Consider the following 20610-nt stretch of genomic DNA (forward strand, 5'->3'; position numbering starts at 1 on the left):
CGCTTTTCCAGCAACACATCTAACCAATACCCTGTACAACTGCAACATGACCTCCCAACTCCTATACTCAGCGTATTGACCAACAAACTCAAGTGTACCAAAATGATCCATGTTGGTTAATTTTATGAAAGTAAATAGTCAGCTTTCAGGTGGACAGCTTATTTATAGCCACCAGAAAAATCTGTGCTTAAATTCATAACAGCCAGTACAGAAGGTAGGGCAGATTCAAATCTGTGGGATAATTAACAGCATAGGAAATGAGCTTCTATTTTAAAGTTTATATCCAGTGACAAAGTAAGACAAATTATGTTTTGTACAGCGGAGAATAATGAGCTTTATGAATCACTGTTTTTTATTATGTGCTGTACGTTTACTTGTTTTTAAATAAGTGATCTGTTCATTGAAAGGCAGAATCTTGCTCTGATCACATATTCAGTCAAAAAAGAGAATCCTGAATGCACTTAATACATCATTGTACCTGACGACCGGAATAAGGGTTTCTTGTTGTGGTCCCTGGGTTTCCTTACCATTTACCCAAGAACCAGGCTGTAAGCAGAAAGCTCAAATTTATTGAAGATATGAGATCTGCTTTCAGAAGTAGTTGTCAATACTACACCAAAGAATTTATCTGGCATAAAAAAAATCTAAAAATATGATATCAAGCAAGAGCTTTGAAGAAATGGTTTAATTTCCTAATCAACCTGTTCAGAGGTGTTAGTACACACTTCTGAAGCAGGTGGGTCTTGAATCTAGGCCTCCTGGCTCTGAAGTAGGGACATTACCACTGCATCACAAGAGGCCTTATTTTTAAAATGTGATAATCACTACACTAGAAGAACACTGGGCTGAAGAAACAGTTTTCTTTCAATTAACCCATTTTTTGTAATCAACTTGTTCAGAGATATTAATGTGCATCTTTAGAGCAGGTTGGGACTTGAACATGGGTCTCCTAATTAAGGGGTATGGACATTACCACTGCTCCACAAGAGGGCCAGCTCCGAAGAAACAGATATTTTCTAATCAACCTGTTCAGGGATATTATTACATAGTTATGGAGCAGATGGGGCTTGAACCTGTGTCTCCTAGCTCAGAAGTATGAGCACTATCACTTCATCACAAGAGGGTCTCCCTAAAAAAAACTAAGTAACAAATCTTCAAACAAATCAGCTGCATCCAGTATGAACTACCACTTCCTCTCTTTCAACAGACTGACTCATTCTGGACTGCTTTCACATAGACAACCCTGTACACATTGCCAAAGGGATCAATCAAGTCAATTTCGTTCTGACAAGGCTGCTGTCAGCACTTTAAAAAAGTAAATCAAAACAGGTCTTTGAGGGTAGCATGTATGGTTCAGCCTTGGTCTGTGCAATTGCCTCAGGCCTTACCCACCAAAAACAACACCGGTTTCTCCCAGAAAGAAGGCTGCATAAATCAGTTTAACTCATTCAGTAAATATTTTATACCTCCAGACTAAAGTGTGCATTTACTTCTGTCTATTGTCTTTTGAAGTAAAAGGACAGAACAGAAGTTAACAAAAAACATTAGCTTTGGCTTCAATTTTCAAACTCCAAGAGTGCTGGCCTCTTTACGGCTGAGGGGAAGGCCCATGAGGAAGAAATTATATGATGAGAAACAGTACAAATTCCCATTTTCATTTCGTTGTTGTTTCCTCTGCCAGAAACCCTTCCAATCTGGCATCCAGTGGAAAGCCCCCACTAATGAAAACTCACAGCTGCCACCATGCTCTCTGAGGATCAGTGTGTACTGTTATCGCACTGTTGACACAACTGCGCTGATTTGAACTGCAAAGGCAAGAGAATGAATTGAGACCAGCAATGCCCTGCTATATTGTGTAACCACTTCCAGGTTGTGAGATTCAATTCGCTCCAGTCTGAGACATTTCAGCTATTTCCAATCTCTGAAATTACTATCGATTTACTTTCTCTGCCTTTAACTTAATCAGACCATCAATGGTTAAATTAGAAATTCATTCATTTCCCTAATGTTTCTCCTTTTCTTTGAGTTCCTTTCCAGCCACGGTAGCAGTAATCGAGACCACAGAGAGCTTTGTGAATCCAGCAGAAGGAGCACAATCACAACCCCTCTGCTTGTAATGAACAGTAGCTCACTGAGTCATGCCATCTCCTTACCTTCATAAGGTCCCGATGGTGTTCCAGTACACTGCAGGTTGTTTGCCAAGTATCTTGGTAACACTCCCATGGATCCACCCTGTGGATACATTATATGTTACTTCAGTGGTTACATTAATAACTAGTTATAACAAATTCTAGCAACAGAAAGTTAAATGGAAGGAAAAACAAGGAATGGTTATCAACCCTGAGGGGAAGACACCTTGTGAGGTGCAGGGTGGGGGAGCTAAACAGAAAAATGTAGAGGTTTCCATGCACATTTACCTGAAAATGAGAATACAGGTAGATAAAGGCCAATAATATTTTACAAATAGTGACAGAATACAAGAGGATTGTAATGATGACTGTATATAAATCATTGGCAAGAGCTCATATACACTATTGGCTGGCATTTTTCAAAGTGATGGCCCAACTCACCAGTTTGGATAAGCCCACCATGATCAGCCCAGGAAGCCATGCCCAGATTTTAAGTTGGCAGTCCCTGGGTATCCATCCCAATTTGCGAAAATGTCCTGGGGAGAAGGGGTGGTGCACGATTCAGAGGCCAGGGATGTGGGGAGAAGGGTGACAATTTCAATTGGTGGGGAGAGCCTTTGTTGGGTAGAGCATGTCTTAATACATGGGTTACTCCATGGTCTCAACTTAACATGCTATAGGACAACGAAACAAACACAGAGAATGTGAGAGAAACTCAACAAGTTTGGCAGCATCTATGGAGACAAAAACACAATTTTTGTTTCAAGTCTGGTATGACTGCTCTTCATAACTGAGTTCTGAGGAAGTGTCATTCCAAACTCAAAACGTTAACACTGTTTCATTCTCCACAGATGCTGCCAGATCTATTGAGTTTCTCCAGCATTCACTGTGTTTGTTTTAGATTTCCAGCTTTTGCAGTACTTTGCCTTTACCAGGACAATGAAATTCGTTCAATAAATGTTAGAACAGTCTTTAATTCTTAGTGCTGGGAAAGGGCAACTGATCTAACTGGAATATTGTACTTCATATCCTCAGGACATTCCTGAACTTCACAACAATAGGCCGGTTTTTTTATAAAATGTAGCCACCATTGTTTTGAAGTCAAATTCTTCAGCTAAATTTAGAATTCCCAATGGCCAAAAACATAAATCTATTTTGGTATTGTTGGTTGGGAGATAAATAAATTGTCCAGGACACCAACGGATTTCCTTATTCTTGTGTGAAGCATGCCATTGGATTATACATGGACCCTCCATTTAACATTCTAGCTAAAAGGTGACACCCCTACCAGTGTTGTACTCCATCAGTATTGCAGGAAAGAGTCAATCTAGGCCATAATCTGTGATGGGCCTTGAATCCATAACTTTAAGTTGACAGCCCAACTAAGGGACCAGCCACACCCTTAGAAACACTGCGATTATGTTGCTAAATTAGGAATCCTGACACTTACATTAATGGTTAGGAGATATCAGTTCAAGTCCAACCACAGAAGCAGAGAACTTAATTTCAGTTGATTAACTAAAATAAATCTGGAATTTTAAAGTTGCTCAAGGTGATTGTGAAACTATCATATTGTTGTAAAAACCTATCATACAGGGAAGGGCATTTACAATCCCAAAACGGCAGTGGGTACTGCAAATGCTGGAGATTAGAGTCTAGATTAAAGTGGTGCTGGAAAGGCACAGCAGGTCAAACAGCATCCGAGGAGCAGGAAAATCGACGTTTCGGGCAAAAGCCCTTCATCGGGAATCAAAATTCCTGATGAAGGGTTTTTGCCTGAAACATCGATTTTCCTGTTCCTCGGATGTTGCCTGACCTGCCATGCTTTTCCAGCACCACTTTAATCTTGACATTTACCATCCCTACCCGGTCTAGCCTATACGTGAAACCAGACCCACAAAAACAGAGCTGACTCTTAACCATCCTTTGAAATTGTCCAGCCAGCCACTCAACAATATTGATGAAAGACTCTTGCCTCAACTTCAAAAAGGGAAATTAAGAAAGAGGAATAAATATTGACCTTGTTCAAGCCACATTGTTGTAAATGAATTTTAAAAAAATGTAAGTCATGGTATTTTCTTCAGATTTATTTGTGTTTCTCCCCTTAATTCTCAGATTATGTTTAATCTGACACTGAATTCCCTGAACAACCATCTCTTGCTCTGTCTTATAGGATATGGCCTTCACTTGAAAGTCTTTACCGTGCCTGCCCAACTTTTATCACCGCAACTGAAAACAGCAGATAAATATGAATAATGTTAAAACAAGGTGAGATGTCTCATTTAGATTACTTACAGTGTGGAAACAGGCCCTTCGGCCCGACATGTCCACACCGATCCTTTGAAGAGCAACCCACCCAGACCCATTCCTCTACATTTACCCCTTCACCTAACACTACGGGCAATTCAACATGGTCCATTCATCTAACCTGCACATCTTTGGGCTGTGGGAGGAAACTGGAGCACCCAGAGGAAATCCACGCAGACATGGGGAGAACGTGCAAACTCTACACAGACAGTTGCCCGAGGCAGGGATTGAACCCAGGTCTCTAGTGCTGTGAGGCAGCAGTGCTAACCACTGTGCCACTGTGCCGCCATTTGAACCATTTGCCGCCAATGGTTCTAAGAACATGAATACACAAAACACTGGAAGCATAAGGAGTTTAAATCACGAACTTTGTTAGTTCCTCTCCATCCTTTGGTGTATATTGCATTAAGATGTAGACAGATGTGATAATTCTGCTCTATGTTCTGAAGCAAAGTGTAATTGGGACCAAACTGAAAATTGCAAAGCTACATTCTGTAATTATACAAATTGACAACAGGAAAGAAGTTGTTTTCTTGGTCAGTTTGCTCTTTGAGTCTTTTCCTTCCATTCCTCTCATAAAGGTATTTTTGGGGTACTTTCCAGTAACTTCACATCATAACCACTGTGCAGGAAATCCATGTTTAATGTTGTTTTCCTTTAATGTCAGTAAATCACTGGAGCCTGAGACCTTGTTTAGCATCACGAGATTCATTATAATGTTGTTAATGACAGTGCGTTACCTGACCTGAATGGTGTCATTTCAGAGTGACCTCCTATCCTGAGGCCTTTTGGCTTTTGTCCTCTCCCTGTGCTGACTCATTGCCTGAGGTCTTTACCTGGAACGCCCACCCACCAGGCCCTAGAGTGCCTGCTGGGAATGCTAATCTTTCCCCAGCCAGACGTCCAACAGCAAACTCACCTGAAAGGCCAGCATCACCCAGACACAATGGATTAACCTCTCCTGGCTGGCCACGGGGCTTGGCCCCAACCCTCAACATCTGGGAAGACCAGACCCTCTCAGTGACCCACAGAGCACCAGCCACCACCACGCTTGGCATATCTGTGTGGCCTGGCAACAGACTGGGGTCAACAGCTGGTGGAAAAATGGAGGGGAGTCACCAGGCTCCATTGGACAAGGGTGACTTTTATTCTACAACCACCATCCAATGCACCATATTCCACCACCAGACTTGATAAACGCCCCCACATTGCATATTTGGGGCGGCACGGTGGCACAGTGGTTAGCACTGCTGCATCACAGCGCCAGGGACCCGGGTTCAATTCCCCCCTCGGGCAACTGTCTGTGTGGAGTTTGCACATTCTCCTAGTGTCTGCGTGGGTTTCCTCTGGGTGCTCCTATTTCCTCCCACAGTCCAAAGATGTGCAGATTAGGTGAATTGGCCATACTAAGTTGCCCGTAGTGTTAGGTGGATTAGTCAGGGGTAAACATAGGGGGCAGGGTTTCTCTTCGGAGGGTCGGTGTGGACTTGTTGGGCCGAAGGGCCTGTTTCTACACTGTAAGCAATCTAATATAAAACCAGCCAGGGGTGACAATCCATCCTGGGGGTACCCCAGAGAAAGAGGAAGTGAGGGTGGGGTGTGGATGGGGGGAGAGCTCAGACACAGTCTGGGGAGAAGCGAGGAAGGCTGAGGTCCCCTAGCTAGCCAAGAGGTGCAGCCTGAGGAGAAACTGGAGGTGGCAGTGACCAGCTAGAAGTGGCAGCGTGGACAGCCAAAATATGGCAGTAACCACAGTGTGACCAGCAATATGCAATAACCTCAGCTGGCACCCCAGAGCCCAATGAGTGAAAGTGCCCTGGCAGAGACTTTGGGCAGGGGAACCCCAGGTTCCCTCTTAGAGGAACCACCGCAGAGGTCAGTCTGGATGTAGGATGTTATCATTCTTCTAACTTAATTTACCCATTGAAGGAATTTAACCATTTAAAGTATTGTGTTTCAACTTACAGGGCAGAGCACCGAACTACAGTTTTAATATTGATTCCTATGGGAATCAATGACTCACTTAAGTTCTTTCACTAAAAGTTGTGATTTTTCAGGAACGTAACCACAGCTTTTATTGAGGCTTTCCTGCAGTAAATATCATCGTTAACTGTGTGGGATAGCACAATGAAATCTGGTCATTATTCACACCCTGTACTGGGAGGCAAGATTAGGAGCAGGAGCGCTGACTGATACCATGCTTCCTTACTTGGAGCCTTACAGACACCATAAATAAGATTGACTCATTCCTGAAAAATGAGTTAACTGAACCATGGACTTTCCTGACTTGAGTTAGCTACATGTCAGAGGTTATGTAGTCCCTGGGAAAAGTAACAAGAGTAGACCATAGTTTAGTTTCCACACAGAAAGCGATGCAACATCAAACAACTTGCACACAAACAGGCAATCTCCAAAGGCCGGGTAATTCCCATTATCTGTCTCCATTCTATTATTTGTCTTATTTCCTTAAAGATTGTTTTGGCTCTCTTCAGATGCATTACAAAACAAGCAAGTAAACTATTACAGAACAGGTCAGCTTAAAATCATTCAAAAGTGGCTGCATTTTTACCTAATAGAACTGATGGAGCAAGATAAATGATAAACATCAAATTGCCCTTAGGAGCTAGCTGCACAGACAGTTCACTCTAATGTAAAAATCAGCATGCATTCATGAAGCAGAATGACTTATTTTCAAATAAAGGAAAGAGCAGGGTCTGTAGCTCATCATCTCTTTGAAAAGAATCAACCCCAGCAGAACTCTTCAGTAATATTAATATGACATTTCAGCTCCAGGCATACCAGGCTCAGAACGTTGTTTTAAATTGAAAGGAAGCAGCGTCTAGTAAAATTTAATGGATTTGTCTCCAGTCTGTACCAGCTGACTTGGCAGGATTTCACTGGATTTTATATAGTATTGTCCGTAGGAAGGACATGCTGTATTGCATGATGCTGATGTGGGATTGTGCCAACACACAAAACATTATTATCTAACAGGTAAGGAGTGCTCACGTCTTGGTTGTCTTTCCCAGATGAAGCCTGCCACACTGAGGTTAGCTTGTTTTTAATTTGTCTTATCTGTCGAGGTCACAAAGTCTAAGTGGACCCAAGATAAATATGAGCAACTACTCCTGAGGGAAAGCTTTGCAAATAAGCACATCCTAAAACTAATTAGAGCCAAATTGTGATCGCCCGGCTTTGTCTGGAAACTTCCTAATGCTGCTGCCAATCGATTGACTGTTTATTTATTTCACTTTTTAAAAAAAAGATCTTTGAGAGATACAAGCTTTAAAAAAGTGAGCAAATCTATCACACCAATGCATATGGTGATACAATTAAGCGTAATGTCAGTCTCCTTATTCTCACCTCCAACATTAAGCACCAGGAATGCTTTTCTTTTTGACTTTGAGACCAATTGGTTGCCTCTACCATTTCCTTTCTCCCCTCTGGGAATGCTTGGCTCTCCCAGATGGGCACTCAACCTCCACCTTGCTCCAGTTTCTCTTCTACTCCTTCCAACTGTCCTTTCCAACTTCAAACTGTTCATGAGAACCACTTATTGCTCCTATTACTTTACTGCATCTAAAATACTGACCTCAAATTGGGCTTCCTGGTGCTTGTACTAGCCAATATTGCAAACTCTTTTCAGGTGTTGTCCCCTTCTGCATTACATCTACCATCACCACAGCTCAGCTGAAAACAAACAATTAAAGACACTACTTTTACAAACTACTACCCTGTTCCTTGCTAGAGTTCTTCAACACATTGCCTTGCAAATTTGTGACCACCTTTCCCAGAACTCTATGTTTGAATCCTCTCTCACTAGCCCTCTTCCCAGTCACTACCTCCCTCCTGACCCCCTCACCATCTCTCACTCAGTGCTCCTTCTGACTGTTGACATCTCCCACTTGGTGCCTCTCTTGGTGAGTGGAGCATTTGCAAGGTGGCAAGGGTGACAGTGACAGTGATATGGCAAGGGAATGGGAGGAAAGAGATGAATAAGGAGGCAAGAGGGATGGTGAGTGACAGGTGAAGGGTTGGCCAAGTGGGACTATCATTGAGGAGAATGGTGAATGGGTGGGAGCAGGAACAGCGTTATGTGCTCTTTTCTGCCTTTGTCGGATTTGCAGCAAACTTGATCCAGGCAGCTGATCGAGGTATCACTGTCAGTGACTGCACCCTCTTGAAAGCTAATCAATGAACTTTCAGGGAAGTGTTTGTAATAGCTCTTGGGGCTAAAAGGATCAAACGGTTTGGGGAGAACAAGGTACTGAGTTGGATGATCAGACTTTTTTTTTATTTCAAAAATATACTTTATTCATAAATGATTTGATGGTCTGTACATTGGATCATGCCATACATATGTCCATATTTACAAACACAGATTCGACTTTATTCTTGTCCTTTACAATCCTGTGCATTTTTTCAATCTTGTATATATACATATATTTGGCTGAGGCATCAGCAGAGCCCAAAAAAACGTCTGTATGGGCCCCCTGTTCTTCTTTCGGCAGGCCGATCTTACACAGTGGTCTTTCCCCACCGCGCCTTGGCGGCAGCTGCCCCAAGCTTCAGCGCGTCCCTCAACACGTAGTCTTGGACCTTGGAATGTGCCAGTCTGCAACACTCGGTCGGGGTCAACTCCTTCAGCTGGAAGATCAACAGGTTTCGGACCGCCCAGAGAGCGTCCTTCATCAGACATGACCATATTGAATGGTACAGCATGCTTGAAGGGCTGAATGGCCCACTTCTGCTCCTATTTTCTATGGTTCTATGTAAAATGCATTTGGTTTCAGGTCAGCCTGTGTTCTGAGCCAAGTATTTCCTAGTTTCCCTTTCACAGGCAAAAGGCCATCTGGAGAATTCATCTCTGCACCTGGAAGAAGGAACCCTCCTTGGGAAAAGATTAATTGTTTAGTTTTCTGAGTTTATATTTTGAGCATGATGAATAGCATATTTCCTGCATTCGTACACTGCACCAATAGCAAAATTCTCAAGCAGTAGATGGTACAAATTATCTGGAGGTAAGGCTATTTTTTGTTTCTATTATTTTCTCTGTCTTTCTATGTCTTAATTTCAATATTGGACATCTTTGAAAATACATCTACTTTCAATAACTGGCACTGGTAGCCTCACTAACTTGGATTGCCAAACTAATGCCTCATTAGTTAGTGAGCAAAGTTAGGGTGCATGGTATTGGGGGCAAAGTACTGACTTGGATTGAAAGTTGGTTGGCTGACAGGAAACAAAGAGTAGTGATAAACGGCTCTATTTCGGAATGGCAGGCGGTGACCAGTGGGGTACCACAGGGATCAGTGCTGGGATCGCAGCTTTTTACAATATATGTTAATGATATAGAAGATGGTATTAGTAATAACATTAGCAAATTTGCTGATGATGCTAAACTGGGTGGCAGGGTGAAATGTGATGAGGATATTAGGAGATTACAGGGTGACCTGGACAGGTTAGGTGAGTGGTCAGATGCATGGCAGATGCAGTTTAATGTGGATAAATGTATGGTTATCCACTTTGGTGGCAAGAACAGGAAGGCAGATTACTACCTTAAATGGAATCAATTTAGGTAAAGGGGCAGTACAAAGAGATCTGGGTGTTCTTGTACACCAGTCAATGAAGGTAAGCATGCAGGTACAGCAGGTAGTGAAGAAGGCTAATAGCATGCTGGCCTTCATAACAGGAGGGATTCAGTATAGAAGTGAAGAGGTTCTTCTGCAGCTGTACAGGGCCCTGCTGAGACCACACCTGGGGTATTGTGTGCAGTTCTGGTTTCCAAATTTGAGGCAAGACATTCTAGCTATTGAGGGAGTGCAGCGTAGGTTCACGAGGTCAATTCCTGGAATGGCGGGACTACCTTACACTGAAAGACTGGAGCGACTGGGCTTGTATACCCTTGGGTTTAGAAGACTGGGAGGGGATCTGATTGAGACATATAAGATTATTAAAGGATTGGACACTCTGGAGGCAGGAAACATGTTTCCGCTGATGGGTGAGTGCCAAACCAGCGGACACAGCTTAAAAATACGGGGTAGACCATTTAGGACAGAGATGAGGAGAAACTTCTTCACCCAGAGAGTGGTGGCTGTGTGGAATGTCAAGGGTTATGGACATAAGGCAGGAACAGGATACTGATTAAGGATGATCAGCCATGATCATATTGAATGGTGGTGCAGGCTCGAAGGGCAGAATGGCCTACTCCTGCACCTATTGTCTATTGTCTATGCTGTATATTTTTTACATATCTAGAAAGATCATAAATGGCCTAAAATTCTATGTGTGATCATTCCAATAAACAATTGGCAGAGTGAAAAGATTTCATGAGTTAATTTCAAAGAAGTGAAAACACTCTATAATTGTATCTATTTACCACCTATACCATAGTAAAACTGCTTATAAGAGAGATTATGAAATAAAATTTGCTACCAAGTGACATAAGGAGAAAGGAGGCCAATTCAGATTTCTAAGAGTGTCTTAAATGGGTTGAGAGTGATTAGAGAGGTTTAGGGAGGGAAGTCCAGAGTTTGGGGTGGTGATAGCTCAAGGAGCAGCTACCAATGGTGGAGTCACTCAAATTAGGGTGCACAACAGAGCAAAACTGGAGGAATGGAGAGGTCTCACAAGGTAAAGGGCCCAATCACCGAGAGGGGGACAATCATGGAAATTAGGTTTGAAAACAAGAATGAGATTTTAAATATTGAAACATTGTGGGACCAAGAGCAAACAGGATTGATGCATAAACAGGGCAATATGAGTTAGAGAGCAGGCAGCACAGTTTTGGATGGACTCGTAGTTACAGTGAGTACAAGGAGAGTAATGAAGTAACAAATCCAGGGATAATAAAGCATGGTTGAGGGTTGCAGTAGCAGTAGAGGTGGGCCATGTAACCAAGGTGGAAATAGACTGTCCCAGTGTTTGGGAGAATATGTGTTCAGAAGCTCATTTTGGAGTCAAATATGGCACGAGCATTCCAGGTGGTCTGGTTCAGCATCAGACACCAACCATGGGGGGGAAAACGAAACCAGTGGCTGGGGAATAGAGAGAAAAAAACCCAAAGAACTGTGGATGCTTCTGGTCTGGAGAAGGATCACTAAAGCCAAAATGTTAGCTTTGCTTTCTCTCCACAGATGCTACCAGACCTGCTGATTTTCTTTATGTTGGGGAATAGAACTTGGGGAGGGAATTTAAATGAATGGGTTTGGTCTTCTAAATATGAATTTAGAAGAAACTTCTGATCACCCAGATAGATTAAAGGCAGTGGAGGGGTTGAGGGATGCAGTGGTGAGGTGGAGCTCCATGTTATCAGTGGAGGGGTTGAGAGAGACAGTGGTGAGGTGGAGCTCCTTGTTATCAGTGGAGGGGTTGAGAGAGACAGTGGTGATGTGGATAAAAGCAAATTATTGTAGATGCTGGAATCTGAAACCAAAAGAGAAAATGCTGGAAAATCTCAGCAGGTCTGGCAGCATCTGTAAGGAGAGAAAAAAGCTGGCGTTTCGAGTCTAACTGACCCTTTGTCAAAGCTAAAAAAAGGGGAGAAATAGGGAGGTACTTATACCAGGCTGAGAGAAGGTGAGTCATGGCTCCAGAAGCAAAGGTAGCAATAAAGAGGTGATAATGACAGTGCATAAAGAGATAATAGGGAGATTAGGAGCTGTACATGACCAAGGCTGAAGCCAGTGCAATGTGACAAAATATATGGAGGACGGAGGAGAGGGATGAAGCAGAGGCAAAATGGAAAACAGGGGGAAGGGTAGCAAAGGGGGAAGAGGAGAGGAAAAAGGTGATGAGAGAGTGGGGAGTGAGAGAATGAGAGACAATCAAGAAATAAGAGGTACAGAACAGTGAAAGATATATGTATAAAAAAACAAAATAAATGAAATAAAATTATCTGAAGTTGCTGAATTCAGTGTTGAGACTGGCAGGCTGTAACGTGCCTAGTCGGAAGATGAGATGCAGTTCTTTCAGTTTGCGTTGAGCTTCACTGGAACATTGCAGCAGGCCAAGGACAGACATGTGGGCATGGGAGCAGGATTGTGTTTTGAAGGTGTAGTGAGGTGGAGCTCCATATTATCAGTGGAGGGGTTGAGAGAGATATTGGTGAGGTGGAGCTCCTTGTTATCAGTGGAGGGGTTGAGAGATACAGTGGTGAAGTGGAGCTCCATGTTATCAGTGGAGGGATTTACAGAGAGGTGGAGCTCCATGTTATCAGCGGAGGGTTTGAGAGAGACAGTGGTGAGGTGGAGCTCCATGTTATCAGTGGAGGGGTTAAGAGAGACAGTGGCGAAGTGGACCTCCATGTTATCAGTGGAGGGTTTGAGAGAGACAGTGGTGAGGTGGAGCTCCTTGTTATCAGTGGAGGGATTGAGAGAGACAGTGGTGAGGGGTAGCTCCTTGTTATCAGTGGAGGGATTGAGAGAGACAGTGGTGAGGTGGAGCTCCATGTTATCAGTGGAGGGGTTGAGAGAGACAGTGGTGAGGGGTAGCTCCTTGTTATCAGTGGAGGGATTGAGAGAGACAGTGGTGAGGTGGAGCTCCATGTTATCAGTGGAGGGGTTGAGAGAGACAGTGGTGAGGGGTAGCTCCTTGTTATCAGTGGAGGGATTGAGAGAGACAGTGGTGAGGTGGAGCTCCATGTTTTCAATGGAGCGGTTCAGAGAGACAGTGGTGAGGGGTAGCTCCTTGTTATCAGTGGAGGGATTGAGAGAGGCAGTGGTGAGGGGTAGCTCCTTGTTATCAGTGGAGGGATTGAGAGAGGCAGTGGCGAGGTGGAGCTCCTTGTTATCAGCGGAGAGATTGAGAGAGACAGTGGTGAGGGGGAGCTCCTTGTTATCAGTGGAGGGATTGAGAGAGACAGTGGTGAGGGGTAGCTCCTTGTTATCAGTGGAGGGATTGAGAGAGGCAGTGGCGAGGTGGAGCTCCTTGTTATCAGCGGAGAGATTGAGAGAGACAGTGGTGAGGGGGAGCTCCTTGTTATCAGTGGAGGGATTGAGAGAGACGGTGGTGAGGGGGAGCTCCTTGTTATCAATGGAGGGGTTGAGAGAGACAGTGGTGAGGGGGAGCTCCTTGTTATCAGTGGAGGGATTGAGAGAGACAGTGGTGAGGGGTAGCTCCTTGTTATCAGTGGAGGGATTGAGAGAGGCAGTGGCGAGGTGGAGCTCCTTGTTATCAGCGGAGAGATTGAGAGAGACAGTGGTGAGGGGGAGCTCCTTGTTATCAGTGGAGGGATTGAGAGAGACGGTGGTGAGGGGGAGCTCCTTGTTATCAATGGAGGGGTTGAGAGAGACAGTGGTGAGGTGGAGCTCCTTGTTATCAGTGGAGGGATTGAGAGAGACAGTGGTGAGGTGGAGCTCCTTGTTATCAGTGGAGGGATTGAGAGAGGCAGTGGCGAGGTGGAGCTCCTTGTTATCAGCGGAGAGATTGAGAGAGACAGTGGTGAGGGGGAGCTCCTTGTTATCAGTGGAGGGATTGAGAGAGACAGTGGTGAGGGGTAGCTCCTTGTTATCAGTGGAGGGATTGAGAGAGACAGTGGTGAGGTGGAGCTCCTTGTTATCAGTGGAGGGATTGAGAGAGACAGTGGTGAGGTGGAGCTCCTTGTTATCAGTGGAGGGATTGAGAGAGACAGTGGTGAGGGGTAGCTCCTTGTTATCAGTGGAGGGATTGAGAGAGGCAGTGGCGAGGTGGAGCTCCTTGTTATCAGCGGAGAGATTGAGAGAGACAGTGGTGAGGGGTAGCTCCTTGTTATCAGTGGAGGGATTGAGAGAGACGGTGGTGAGGGGGAGCTCCATGTTTTCAATGGAGGGGTTGAGAGAGACAGTGGTGAGGTGGAGCTCCTTGTTATCAGTGGAGGGATTGAGAGAGACAGTGGTGAGGTGGAGCTCCTTGTTATCAGTGGAGGGATTGAGAGAGGCAGTGGCGAGGTGGAGCTCCTTGTTATCAGCGGAGAGATTGAGAGAGACAGTGGTGAGGGGGAGCTCCTTGTTATCAGTGGAGGGATTGAGAGAGACAGTGGTGAGGGGTAGCTCCTTGTTATCAGTGGAGGGATTGAGAGAGACAGTGGTGAGGTGGAGCTCCTTGTTATCAGTGGAGGGATTGAGAGAGACAGTGGTGAGGTGGAGCTCCTTGTTATCAGTGGAGGGATTGAGAGAGACAGTGGTGAGGGGTAGCTCCTTGTTATCAGTGGAGGGATTGAGAGAGACAGTGGTGAGGGGGAGCTCCTTGTTATCAGTGGAGGGATTGAGAGAGACGGTGGTGAGGGGGAGCTCCTTGTTATCAGTGGAGGGGTTGAGAGAGACGGTGGAGAGGTGGAGCTCCTTGTTATCAGTGGAGGGGTTGTGAGAGACAGTGGTGAGGTGGAGCTCCATGTTTTCAGTGGAGGGATTGAGAGAGACAGTGGTGAGGTGGAGCTCCATGTTATCAGTTGGGGTATTGAGAGAGACAGTGGTGAGTTGGAGCTCCATGTTATCAGTGGAGGGATTGAGAGAGACGGTGGAGAGGTGGAGCTCCTTGTTGTCAGTGGAGGGGTTGTGAGAGACAGTGGTGAGGTGGAGATCCATGTTTTCAGTGGAGGGATTGAGAGAGACAGTGGTGAGGTGGAGCTCCATGTTATCAGTGGAGGGCTTGACAGAGACAGTGGTGAGGTGGAGTTCCTTGTTATCAGTGTAACTGTGCATGAAGCTTTTGGATGATGCCCTCAGGTGGGCAGCAACATGTAGATGAGCCACAGGAGGAAGCTTGAGCTAATGATGTGGGAGTGGGAACAGAAGAAATTGCAGATGATTCTCTGGCTAAAGCTGGATAGTTGGAAATGGAACCAAACAAAGGCCAGTCCCACCCAGTTAGATAACAGTAGAGAGATGCTAGGAGGAAGGTGGCTTGGCTAATGGTATCAAAGCGTCTCGGAAGCTTGAGAAGGAGAGGTTAGAATAATCACTGTCACTCACATAAGATATAATTTATGACTTTAAACTGATGCGCTAGTCAGTCCCTTCCAAGTTACAGGCTTTTCATATTTCCACACAATATGTACTCTGTGCTACATGTACAGGACAGACAGTTCAGCTAGCCCGATAAAGACAAAATTATGTGAAATTATTCTACTTCCAGTACTTAGTTTGAGTTAGATCTAAGTGAAAGTACAGAATCTGTAATCAACTGCTTCTGTATGTTTTGCCATCGGAAGAGGGTGGGTGAATGACATTTCCAGATTCCCAGGATTCCAGCTCCATTACTTGTAATGTAGTCCAAAATGAAGGAGTACAATCTGGATTCCTACTTTCATCTCATTCAAAAGAAGGTCAAAGTTTAAAAGACTAGAACCCCGCAATCTCAAAGCTATCTTCAGCCAGGATACATTTTACATAGGAATGTGGAAATGACATTGCTTCTTGTATCAATCGTTGAATTGTTCTCTCAAAGGTTGTCATTATAGTGCACAGTGGAGAAATGGCTTACTTTAATGCACAGCTAACAATCTGCAATTGAGAGACTGCAGCCAAGACAGAGAATGATTAATTCTATAACATCTCTACTGGCTGGAAATTACGTGCCAGCCTATTTTCAATTCCAAGTCATCAGTATTCAGCAGTCAGTGAGTTTAAGGTCAATCCACATCATCAGCAGCAGCATTTACAGCACAATGAATCACAGGGAGGAACAAATTAACCTCAACTCAAGAAAACAACCTACCACCTCATTGGTTTTGCCAATATTTATTCCTCAGGCATTTTTGGAAAGATTTTATTTCAAATAAAAGTGAGAGAGAATGAAATGACACCTCAGAGATAAGAAGAGTAATGCAAGAATAAATGACGCTTACACAATTTCATTGTGACAGGCTGAGCAGTGGGAATGCATAGAGAAAGAACAGTGCAGCTGTTCCTTTGTACCACAGAGAAGGAGATTAACCTCCACCAAATCAATTGGGACGGGAGCAATTGCAAATTTAAACCATGGGGGGATCCAGGAGAAAATGTAGCGAGTGAGTGGTACTTGCTGGATGAAGGATTACAGGAAGTGATTGAGCTCTCACAGTGCAGTGATAATGTCTTCTACCTCTGAGGGGAAAGTGAGGACTGCGGATGCTGGAGATCAGAGCTGAAAATGTGTTGCTGGAAAAGCGCAGCAGGTCAGGCAGCATCCAAGGAACAGGAGAATCGACGTTTCGGGCATCAGCCTTCCTGAAGAAGGGCTGATGCCTGAAACGTCGATTCTCCTGCTCCTTGGATGCTGCCTGACCTGCTGCACTTTTCCAGCAACACATTTTCAGCTCTTCTACCTCTGAGCCAGGCGGCCTGGATTCAAGTCTCACTTGCTGCAGAGGTGTACGATAATATCCCTCAACAGGTTGATTCGAAAATTGCTATACACAGCGATTTTTGGATGAGCCAAAGATTAGAGAGATGGGTGGCTGGGACCATATCTAAACCATAGAGTCTAAAGGTGAAAGGCATGGAAGAGGTTTTCAGCAGCATACACATTAAGTTTGGGATCTTGGTGGACAATGTGAGAGGTGGAAGTAGATGGCTTTGTGATGGCAAAGGGTTGAAAGTCCAAATTGAGGTAGGGCACAACACAAAGCTTGTAGCAACTGGAATAGTCCAATTATTCTTTTCAATCTTTGTGATCATGTTCTTTATTTCCAGATTTGTCAGCTCTTACAGTATTTTTTCTCTTGCAGTACAGGGTTCTGTACCTAAAGTCTGCTGTAAACTGGCCCGGTATTTCCCTGGCCCTGAATGTTGGCTTTATATCTTGGAACTGGCTTGCCAATTTCACTAAATACCTGTAGGTATCTGCACCACCCTGTGTTGTAAGTTTCATGTCTCTGCATAACGAGCTCATTCCAGTTTAATTCTGACTTTTCCAAGAAAAGTTTCTTCCAAGAAAAGCTTGCATTTCACCATTCGCTACAACGACGGCCAATTTTACTCATTGTTCCTTATAGGCTAGGCAACAGAAACTGATACCCTTTGCATTTCCTAATTCTGATTTCTCCTTTGGCTGATTTAGTTTATACAGAATACAGTGACTCAGGAAATCACACTGACTGATGCCCTGAGCCAACCTTCATTTGCACTGGGATACCATCAAACCCAGTGAATGTCCATCGGGTAGGTCTGTGCTTTTCATGGTATGGATCTCAACTGACCCTCCATTAACCTGCCTCTGTTCAGATTGCCGCTTTAACTGGGGGAGCTTGGTGATCACATAGTCAACTGTATGCAGTGTTGACCATTTCCCTCTCTAGTGTTTCTCCATGTACCTGCATGACTTCTCCCCATTTGCCTTCTTCCAACCTGCCTTTGTGAGATAACCTTTCTCCCTGTAACTGTAGCATTCTACATTCACAATTTATTTTATCCAGTCGTAGAATGTGGGCAACACTATTGGGTCAACTAATGGAGCAACAGTTATTAGCCATCCTAGCTACCCATGAGAAGGGGGTGGTGAGCTGTTTTCTTGAACTGCGACAGTCTGTGTGCTATAGGTAAACCCGCAATGTTGTTAGGAAGTGCATTTTGAGCCAGTCACAATAAAGGAACAGCGATATATTCAAAGTTAGGATGGTGAATGGCTGGAGGGGAACTTGCAGGTGCTGGTGTTCCCATTGTCCTTGCCCTTCTAAGTGGAAGTGATCATAGGTTTAGAAGGTGCTGTCAAAGGAGCCTGAGTGAGGTACAACCGGGCATCTTGTTGATGGTGAACACCAGTGCCACTGTGCATCAGGGATGGAGACCGCGAATGTTTTAGTTGTGGTATCCACGAAGTGAGCTGCTTTGTCCTGGATAGTGACCAGCCTTTTCAGTGTTTCTGGAGCTGCAGTTATCCAGGTAAGCAGAGAGTATTCTTTCATACTCCTCACTCGTGCCTTATAGATGCTGGACAGGCCTTGGAGAGTCAGGAGGTGAGTTACTCACTGAACTATTCCTTTGACCTGCACTGTCCCCTCTGTATTTATATGGCTAGCACAATTCAGTTTCTGGTCAATTGTAACCCCCAGGATAGTGGGGGATTCAGTGATGATAATGTAATTGAATGACAAGGGGTGATGGTTATACCCTTTCTTCTGGGAAATGATCATGGCCTGTCAGTTGTGTGGCATGATTGTTAGTTTCCTCTTAGAAAGTGAGAGTTGGATGCTTTCCAGGCCTTGTCACATATGCACACAGAACTGCTTTCACCCCAAAAGGTGCTGAACATTGTGCAATTATCGGAGAACATCCCCATTTCTGATCTTATGATGGAGGGAAGGCCATTGATAAAGCAGCTGAAGATGGTTGGGGCTAGAGCACTACAAATGGACAATTCTGTGCCAAATCTTGGCCAATAAAGCACTGGAAACAGAACTTGGAACTTGCAACTTTCGACCACTCTGGTGTGGGTTATGTGATTCTGTGGATGACTGATAGTTGTTAATTCTGGCTTCTCCTGAGCTCACAGTCAACCGTATCCATATACGATGCTGTTTGGCAGGCTAGGTTGTAAGTTAATTTGGCAATGTTAGCAACTTCCTGTGAATGTATTCATTTGTAAACTGCACACTAATTTGTCCCTACATGCTCTGTTTTTAAAATTTCCAAAACTGCAGCACGTGGAAGCTTTACAAAGCCTTGACAAACATTTCACGGGGAAACTGATATCTCATTCCAAACCAATAGCTTTCTGCCACCTCCATTTATTTATGGTGATGCTCCAGTGCACATAAAAAGGCTGACAGTGACATGTCATTTGGTTCACAGGGCTGGGCAAATTCAAAGTCTTCCATATTGTTCTGGACCCAGTTCAATTCAAAATATCACCCTTTTCCTTTCCAACACTGTCTGATTAACAATCTGATGATCAGCAACGCAAAGGATATCATTTGCATTGAAAAACATCTTGAGTCAGTGCATACTGTGCTGACAGATTCCCTTGGTCAGTTCAGGACTCACCCAGTTTCTGATTAATATCTGTTGATGTAGCCATCCCTGATGGTCAGTCAACCTACATCTACAAACTGCCCTTCCACAAAGACCAGATTTTAAAAACTATTTCTCAGCAAAACAAAGTGCTTGCTGCTGATTTTTCAACCCAAATTTATTTGGCTAAAGACACCCACAATCCCACTTCATTGCCAACTGTGATATCTTTGCAGGCTGATGAAAGACAATGTGGAAACTCAAACACCAAGCAAACTGGCTTCTTCCAAATTGACTCTTTACCCTCTGCTTTATGTGGTCATGTACCACACAGGGCAGACTCCAGAAGGATTCCAGCTTATTGTCACATGGATACCATCTGCATGACCAGATGGACCTGGCCTGGAGGAGTGAATGATCAAAAGTACCAAAAAAGAAAAGATAGCTTCTGATGATGAACTCACTCATGCTGTGCAGCAAAATAGTTTAAAAGTTTTGAATTTGAGATGTTTTGTGTGGAACATCACCACCATCTAGTGACAAAAAATGAAATTGCATTAGATGTCCATGAGTGAAGGGTCAGAGTGACGTGGGCTATGGCAAGATTTATGGCATAATCCGACAAACAGATAATTCTCAATGTCGGGAGCATCTCCATCCCTCTCTTATACCTTTGTTGAGCAGTGAGGCGGGTTTCTCAAAAGCTAGTGATGGGTTACCATTTCAGGGGGTTTATAGCTTATTAAATTATATAATGTCAGGGTTCTCCTCACTAATATTCAGCTTTTTATCTTACTGAACAAACCAAACAAGCTGCACCAGAGAGTGGTGATCCAGTGGAAATCACTGTGACAGAAATCAGTCAAGGCCAAAACATTGTATGATTTCAAGAGGAAGTTGAATATAGCTCTCAGGGCTAAAGGAATCCAAGGATATGGGGGAGAAGCAGGAACAGGCTATTGAGTTGGATGATCAGCCATGATCAAAATGAAAGGCAGAGTAGGCTCAATGGTCTGAATACCTATTTCAGGTCTTATTTTCTATATATCTATGTTGAGAAATCTCAGCATGCAAGTCTTCAGCTCATCGCTGGTTGCTAGGTACCTCCATAATTATTCAACATTAAACACCATCTCAGTGCACAGTCCATGGGCACCAGCAGCACACTGCTTGTCCACAGAGACTGGTATCTGATACTTACTAACCCTTCACAATCCTCATGTGTCTCAACAGCCCCCAGACTTGGATTACAGACAGCATCAGCCATT

The 20610-nt window shown here is 44.1% G+C and overlaps 1 protein-coding gene across 1 annotated transcript in view; it reads right to left on the reverse strand.

The window, feature by feature from the left end:
• nmnat2 (nicotinamide nucleotide adenylyltransferase 2) overlaps nt 1-20610 on the reverse strand; it is a 287688-nt gene that overhangs the window by 80076 nt on the left and 187002 nt on the right. The window contains exon 4 of the mRNA XM_072573940.1: nt 2154-2232. Within this exon, the coding sequence (XP_072430041.1) occupies nt 2154-2232 (79 nt within the window). The remainder of the gene's footprint in view (nt 1-2153; nt 2233-20610) is intronic.

Source organism: Chiloscyllium punctatum, chromosome 7 (genome assembly GCF_047496795.1).
Source record: "Chiloscyllium punctatum isolate Juve2018m chromosome 7, sChiPun1.3, whole genome shotgun sequence".
NCBI classification, from domain to species: domain Eukaryota; kingdom Metazoa; phylum Chordata; class Chondrichthyes; order Orectolobiformes; family Hemiscylliidae; genus Chiloscyllium; species Chiloscyllium punctatum.